The 8654-nt window shown below is 29.8% G+C and overlaps 1 protein-coding gene across 1 annotated transcript; it reads right to left on the bottom strand.

The window, feature by feature from the left end:
- Window positions 1–444: 444 nt before the first annotated feature.
- Window positions 445–6841, bottom strand: MPL1 (Myzus persicae-induced lipase 1). The gene is made up of 9 exons (XM_085727944.1): window positions 6610–6841; window positions 6058–6174; window positions 3258–3398; window positions 2415–2525; window positions 2118–2261; window positions 1873–1913; window positions 1689–1768; window positions 1499–1594; window positions 445–918 (listed from the first exon to the last, which is right to left on the bottom strand). The coding sequence occupies exons 1-9, from the start codon at window positions 6796–6798 to the stop codon at window positions 593–595; spliced, it is 1245 nt and encodes a 414-aa protein (XP_085584070.1). The 5' UTR covers window positions 6799–6841; the 3' UTR covers window positions 445–592.
- Between the last annotated feature and the right edge of the window lie 1813 nt (window positions 6842–8654).

Below are 8654 nucleotides of genomic sequence, written 5' to 3'. Positions count from 1 at the left end.
AGCCAAACACGGTGAGATTTGGAAATACCAACAATATGAGAAAACTGTTGTAAATGATTTGACAAATCAAGGAGACAAAATGTAACAATTCCTAACAAGTGGTAAACATCAATCCAAAGGGCTCCAAAAAAGGAACAATACAATAAGAGGTGACTAGCCGTTTCAAATTTAGGGTTATTTTTAATTTATGTACTATTTGTAATTCAAGTTTTTGTTTACAATTGGGTAGAGAGGGGACGTTGAAGTATTTTAAATTGAATTCTACCATTGGCTCAAAAAACATTTGAAAACTTAATTTGAAAATGTTATTTGCAAAACATGCACGCTCTTTTAGAAAATTCTGATTTTGCCCTCAAATTAATCTAAGATAATTTTATCTGTCAAAATTCACAATAAAAATAATCATCTTCTAGATGCATATGCATTACCATTAAAAACACGAAATAAATAAACTAAGCTACTTCATTTTGTGTAATTGCTATTGCATAAGTTTATCTTTACTACATAAAAATAAATAATATATATTGATACCAATGACAACCTAGTACATAGCATTAAATTTGTTTCATAGAACTTGATAGTCTAGGTAAGATCAAGTATTGACTTGATTGAAAAATGAAAGAACAGAATTATACACTATGTCTTTTGCATTGAACCCCATAATGTAATCAGCATGAGCATAGTCTTTCACAAATTGAATACTTCTCTTATCAACATCATGGAACTTAAGCCTATCAAGTAAATTCTCAACATCACGAACATCAGAAAGTGCATCTTGTCCTCCATAGCTAATGAAGAGAGGTATATCATGTGGAATGTTGGATAGGTTATATATTGGTGGGAATATTTCTCCATAGTGCATTATGTTATAATCTGGTCTTACATAATTGAATTTTGATAGAACCCCACGTCTAACAACTGCATAGTTAAAAAAAATATCACAATAAAAGCTTCCTTAGTCAGTAACACAAATAAAAGAATTATGCAATTTTGATTTTATGCTCTAATTGCTTGAATTGAAAAATCCAAATATCTAATTAAATGTTAGTACCATCAATACATTCTTCGATGTTTTTCCTTCCAATCGGTTGAATTTTGAGAAGGGAGTTGGGGCACATTGGTCGGTTTCAACCGATTGAAAGAAAAAACACCAACATATAGAGATCAAATTATAATTGAAATATTTAAAGGATTTAATCTATATACACGATAAGTATAAAGAGTTTTTACACATAAATGTAAAGTTTTTTTTACACCATCAATCAATTATAATTCTTAAATCATTAATAATGTTTGATTTTTATCATAATCACTCTTGAAGTCACATGTAACATGCTAACATTTTTTGCATGACGGTGCATAAAAATTAATCTCGTATTTAAAATAACTCAATTTGTGATAATTAAACTTTCTTTTTGACAAATTTGTGCAAATAAAGCTTAAAAAACCAAAATAACACAATAATCACGAGTTAAATAAGTAGAGGTGAAAATCTTACTTTGGGCCAAGTGCACCATGTTCTTTGTTGATGTTGATTGAGGTTCATTCATCAAGAATCGTTCAACAGTTGAAGAATTGAGACAACAATTTTTACCTGAATTGGTGGCATTTACGTATAAAGTCAGAAAATTAATATAGTAAAAATGTTTATATTGGTCAAAGTAAAATATTTGGGCAAAGAGTTAGACCAGTTAATGCAGTCATCAAGTCGTAGCAGTCAATTCTAGGATCAGCACAGAGAGACTTGAGAAAGGCATCAACAGGTAAACTATTCAAGCAACAAAAAAAAAATATATATATAAAATATTAATTGGGGATTTTTAAATTTAAGAGACAATTTCTTATGTTACATTGGAACTTCTATGTTCTTACCCTTTAGGATTAAATTCTGCTAGTCCAAATAGTGTAGTGATCTGTTTGGCAAAGAAAAAAAATTATATGAATTAGCAAAGACCTTTTTTATGTATAAAATTATGTAGCACAAAAACATTGTATTGAAGGTGTGTTTGAGTTTCCGACACATATTGGTGTCTGAGAGAAACAATGTCCGTGTTTCACTTGGTGTACTATAGATGAATAAATTAAATTAAATTAAAGAGTAATAAAGTAGTATTTACCTCACCAATAAAGGATTTGGCTGCAACAACACCAAGTGCAGTGTTCATGTGGCTTAGATAAGCAATAGGGCTCAATAAAGCTGCTGATTTCAGCTGGTTAATCAATTTTCCTTCAGAGAAGGAAGCTAAAGCTATCAAAGTACCCTGCCAAACACAGCCTTCCAGTTTTAGACAAATAGAAAGTAAAAAAGGGTTCATTTATGTATTGAAGAAATAACTAAAGTTCAATTGTCATAGTTAGTACATTTGTTTAAATGTCAAAGTAACTTTCATGTAAAAAAGTAAGTAATGGAGTACCAGAGAGTGGCCAACGTAATTAATTTTCTGCCCTGTTTGGCTAAACACATAATCAAAAACAGCAGGTAGATCATAGGTAACAAGTTCGTCCCAAGACCAATTCCAAAAGGCCTGCATATTTACACAGAAAGTCTCAATAATAAATGGTTTTCTTTTTCTTTTTTGACAAGAAAAATTTATGTATTAGAGAAGGAAAACTCTCATGCAAAGCTAGAAGATACACTAATTTCATTAAGGATTTATTACAATAAAGGTTTTTTTTTTGGCATCGAATAATCAAATAAATTGAGTACTTACAAATTTTTTTTCTTTCCAATCTAACCTTGTTTCTAACAGTTTTAATTTGTAAAAACCACACAATAAATAATTTAAGGAAAATGCTAACAATAAAATTGGTCTCTCAACAATAAAAAATATCATTTTGATCATTTATAATCTCAAATATTGATAAACTTTGTCATGTTAAGTAATTTTGAAATTATGTTAAATAAGTAGCTGGATTAAAATAATTAATGAATTTCAATTAAATATCAAAATCTGTATTACCAACTCTTTCTCTTTAGGACCTCTTGTTTTTAGGTCAAATTAAATATAAAAAAAAAAACTAATTTTGACTTGTATTTGTAGGTCAAATTAATATTTTCATTTATTTTTCATAATCTCCCGTTTTATGTTGAAGACTATTCAAATATTTAGGTCCATTTTCCTTAAAAATAAGCATAAACAAACAAAACATTATATATATATATATATATATATATATATATATATATATATATTAAAATCTATCGTAATTTCCTCAAACAAACAAAAAAATATTGTAACAAAAAAACATAAACATACTGGGTTAGAGGGGTCCAATGAGACATGTCGGCGACTATGTCTAGTTCCTCTTGTGTTAGCAATCCAAACATCAAAGCCATGATCTGCTAGAATTAAAGGCAAGTCTTGTTCTGGAGGGTTCATAAGCCATGTCATGCCATCCTGCACCCACGTTGTATTATGTTCAGATATTACTGTTACATGCACAAAAACACATACTCCTATACCATTACTATTACATTAATTAGAGGACCCATATACATACTCCTATACTATTACTATTACATTAATTAGAGGACCCATATATATACATACATTCCTTTGTTTTTGGAAGAAACAACAAAACTTGCCTACTCTTGTGGCAGGGCTGCATAATCTAGGTCTGTATATTTGGGACACTATGACTACTCCATGCTTGACCACGTAATAATCAAGACCATAATCGGTGATTTCAAGTACAAGTTGGGTTTGAATGATTTTTGAGCAAACAATATCATTCGATATAAATAATAAAATACTGAAGAACGTTTAGCTGTGTTGACACGAGTCTCTTCTAACTTAACTAAGGTATTGAGTTCGAATTCAACATGCAGCAGCGTTAAAACTTTTAGAGAGAGTTTGTCGTCTATTTAAATCCCAAAAAGGCTTGAAGGATTAGTTTTTGCAATTACATGTGCGCATATGATAATAATAATAATAATAAAATGATTTGTGGTTTGATTTTAATTGTTAATTAGAAGAAATGGATTTGATTCATTCAAATTAAGTGTTGTTTACATTATTGATTTGCTAGGTTTAAGTGTTAGTGGCCAAATTCACATCGTATATAAACAAGTAAAATGTTGAATACATAAAATGTTGAATACATATAAAGAGAATGTTGTTATAAGGTAACTCGTATGTACGGACCATTAACATGTTGTTGCTCCTGACACTCCTCTGAATTTCCTAGCATGATTTATTTGAAGTTTAAAAAAGTTTCTATACAGTTTTATTTTTTAGCTCTTCAAATCAATTGTAAGAAGAATTTATCCATAATTTTTTATGAAGATATACATAAATTACTATATATATATATATATATATATATATATATATATATATTCGTTCAAAAAAATATATATATATTATTGAACTTGTAAAAAAAAATATCTATTATTGAATACCAATAAAATGAAGAACAAAGCATTAAGAATACCAATGGAGAAATCAGTCCTTTTCTCATTCGTTCAAAAAAAAATATATATATTCGATTAAAGTTATATGAAGAACAAAGCATTTTATCGTTAAACAAGTTTTCTTCAAAACGAAACTAATTTTAAAATACCAATGCAGCATTTATTACTTTTTTTTTTATTATTATACCCTTATTTATTGAATTTCATTCAACTTAACTACTCCACTAATTACATTTAATAAGGGTATCTTAGTAATGATATTAATTTTACTATTGAAATCAACACAATTAATCCATTTTTCCTTAATAATCATGCACAAACTTTAAACGACTATAATTTAGAGACAGAGGGAGTATGAGAAAAGGACTGATTTCTCCTCCAAAAAATTAAGGGTTATCACTAAAGAATAAGATTCCCATTTATTGGAAAAAAACTTTATGAAACATAATCATAAATTTGACACCATGATTAATATTTGCCGAAAAGTAACACAAAAATATGGAAGTTGCTTTTAAAGTCATAATTAATGAAGCGTGATAGTACTGTTTTTTTGGTGAAAAAATTGTTAGGTAGTAGTACTACTACTAACATTTTCTTGACTATTCGTTGTTATTTAATCAAAGGGTCTTGTTAACCAGTGTTCCGGGGCACTGGTTAAGGAAGTCAAAAGAGCAAATTTTAAATAAAAAAACATATTTTTTTAGCTTTTAATGCACTGATTACACATCTCTCAATGCAAATCCTACTATATTTGATCCTTAACCTGTGCCCCGGGGGCACTGGTTAACATTTTCCTTAACCAAATGATTAGCCCAAGTTGTTATTTAACTCCCAATCATTTGATAAATGCTGGATAAATCCATCCATATTAGAATTTTGACTGGAATAACTATTGAGAAGTTTTACTTATTTTCCTAACAATCTTCAGATTATCAAAATCTAATTCTCAAAAAATGAAAGTGTTAAGACAAGAAAATTGACTCATGAGATTAGGCCATATGTCATTTTTCTCTTAGATATTTTGGATGAAAAAGAAAATAATAGCCAAGTTTTATGGTTACATTTTTTATTTTGTATCTTTTTCTCTTTTTTCTATAATATTTCTTTTACACCAATTTTTAGAGAAAGGGGACGATCTTTCTTTTTTTCTTTCTTGACTAAAAAACAAAGCTTTTTACGCCACAATGTAACAGACGCGGAATTCCGCACTTTTTGTCACCATGTTAAAATATGGAGTTTGGTTAAGTGGTTCACACACACTTAATCATCACCTCACAAGTAATGATAGTGCATTCATGCTTGAAGTTGAAGTTTTTATAAATTATATTTAATTTTTTAAAGTGAAATAGAAATAATTTCAATATGTAATTTTTTCATTTTTCTAATAGATCTAATGTTTTGATTTTTTTTCCCTTATGTCCTCCATTTTATAAACTTATATATTTAGTTTTTTTGAGTAGAACTTGTATATCTTTCATCTTCTAATGCTAAAAGCTACCACAGGAAAAAGAGAAGGAAAAAAAAGACATTTATCTGGATATGAAAAAAAGGAAAAAAGTTACACAAACAGTGGAATATGTGTATTGCATGCATTTTATTATATTTTTGGAAACACATTGCATGCATTTTAATTACCAACTTACCACCAATACTCCATGTTGTAATATCACCGGTTGTTTCCTAGTCCCACCATTTCTACCTTCAACTCTACCTTCTGGAATCCTTTGCAGGCTCAAAATGTACCCATCTTTAGTTGTAACCTTCAAAAAGTTAAGATTGCAACACAAATCATTCATATGTTCAACACCATTGCAAAATCACATGCTAATTTATTATTCAACATTGTAAAATTAAATGTTTATCCCTTGTGGTTGTCCGACATATCCAGTCAAATCTTAGTCGTTGAATAGAGAAAAAACTATATTCAACGAGTAGAATTTAGTTGGACAAATTGGACGACTGCAGTGGTCGTCCCACTTAATGAGTGAGATTTGGCTGAACTAATTGGATACGCAGAGGTTGTCCAACCTGTTCAGCCAAACCACATTCATTAGATTGAGGTCGCAACTTTATTCGATCACTAAGATAAAATGACCACAAATTTTAAGAAATGAAAATAGAAAATATTTTCATGGAGTCTAAGATTTGACGGGCCGAATTAGAGGTATTCGTAGGATTCAAATTCATGTTATTACCTGAAGTTCTTGGCATTTGTATCCATGAACAATGACAGCAGAAGCACATATGCCTTCATCCAAAGGAGGGCTAACACCATTTTGATTTCTTCCAAAGGAGACACGACTTGAAGCTTGATAAGGAAAAGTTGTGAAAAGTAAGAAACAGAGTGACAAAACAGAGAACTGCATGAAGCCTAGAGAAACCATGTTGGTCTCTCTATGAGCTAGTTAATTTTGAATAGTATGAGATGGAAGAGATTTGAAGAGAATGATTCTCCTTTTATATGTGTATTTCTTACAATAGGGAAAGAAAGTGAAATGAAAAAGGCTAAAAAAGTGGGACACTTAGAATGGGAAAAGGAGTTGGAATTTGGTTCTTATTTAAAAAGTCTCACATCGGACAAAATATGACATTAACACGTGTTTACAAGTGGGAACAATCATCACCTGTAGCGGAGCCAGAAAAAATAGTTTGGATGGGCCATTAAAAGTTTGACTAAAAAACTCGTTTACTTTAAAAAAGATTTTGATTTGTCGAACACTAAAATCGCAGCAAAATCGTTTAGAATCTCGCAAAATAGATCTACGGTCGTTAATTTTTTAATTTTTCCGGACGGGCCGTGGCCACCCCAACCCATGAAGGGCTCCACCTCTGATCATCACTTCACAAGTCGATTTTGTAGAATTATATAAGACCCAATCACGATTTTTAATATGAAATGGCAAACACGTATTTAAAACTCGCACATACAACTGAGAACTTCTAATAAAGATGTTCAGACTAACATTATTGATATTTTTATCGATTTTGTCAGTTGAATTGGATGATATTATGGACAACTGGCTAACAATTTATTTCTTGGTGTGAAAGCATGAGGGACTTTTTCACGTTGTGTGGTCCACTACTAATGTAATTGGATCTTTTTAATTATGGGCAAGCAAAGTGGGAATGGAAATGGAGTTTTCAAGTTTCAATCAATTAAACACAAAGTGACACTTTGAAGTATGATATATCACTGTGTACTTGTGTTGTGGTGACAGCAGCTAAAGATAAGTTGTTGTCGTGTTGTATATGCAATGTGGAATTCAGAGGATTGTTTTCACTAGATTTGTGTTGAAATACATCTGTCCCATATTCAACGTGATTTTAGATTATTGCACATAAATAAAGAAAAGTTGTGTAGTGATTTTTTTAGATATATCCTATTGGTTAAAATTCTACCATTTTTTGTTGAATATACGGAGAATGCAAGATTCAAACTCGTATTCTACGTATATAATATAATGACCTTGTCAATTAAGTTTAGGTCAAATGCATCTAAAGGTCCTTTAAGTTTTTCGTTTTTCCCAAAGTCGTCCTTTAAGTTTCAAAAGTCTCAAACAAGTCCTTTAAGTTTCAAAAGTCTCAAACAAGTCATTTTAGTTTTTGAATCGTTTCAAACAAGTCCTTTTAGAGGATGATGGTGATGATTCAGATGATAGCAACAAAGAGCATTATCCACCATTTGTCATGCCTAAAAAGATGACTAATTTTAAGTGGGTGTTAGGAGCCAGATTTGGTACCAAAGATGACTTCAAGGAAGCAATTACCTACTATGCTATCTACAATATGACTTGTTTAAAACGATTCAAAAACTTAAGGACTTGTTTGAGACTTTTGAAACTTAAAGGACCACTTTGGGAAAAATGAAAAACTTAAAGGACCTTTAGATGCATTTGACCTTAAGTTTATGTTCACAAAGACGTATAATAAATTTAGTATGTTAGTAAATAAATAGACCAGAAAAAAATATATATAATGATTTTTTTAGTGATATATACAGTTTTAATTTAAATATTATATATTGGGATAAAATAAATAATTTAATATAAAATGACATTTTATTTTGCGATATTATTCTTTTGTTAAATTAACATGACAAAATTTAAGTCTTAGATGGTACTCTATATCAGCATTGTAGCCCACATCTTTCATTGTTATATTATTATTTTTCCATTCAAAAAAAAAAAAAAAAAGCATTGTAGCCCACATTTTGGATATTGGTTATTCTTTTTAAATTAAA

This window comes from Medicago sativa, chromosome 7 (assembly GCF_051527215.1).
Source record: "Medicago sativa cultivar Bolivia chromosome 7, Bolivia_mono, whole genome shotgun sequence".
NCBI lineage: Eukaryota > Viridiplantae > Streptophyta > Magnoliopsida > Fabales > Fabaceae > Medicago > Medicago sativa.
Note: the sequence above shows the minus strand (reverse complement) of the source record. Positions and strands in the feature narration are given on the sequence as shown.

Coding starts and splice junctions, on each gene's coding strand:
- MPL1 (XM_085727944.1), bottom strand. CDS start 6,798: ATGGTTTCTCTAGGCTTCATGCAGTTCTCTGTTTTGTCACTCTGTTTC. Junction 6,175..6,609: donor ACAAATGCCAAGAACTTCAG/GTAATAACATGA, acceptor AACTTTTTGAAG/GTTACAACTAAAGATGGGTA. Junction 919..1,498: donor CATGGTGCACTTGGCCCAAA/GTAAGATTTTCA, acceptor TTAACTATGCAG/TTGTTAGACGTGGGGTTCTA.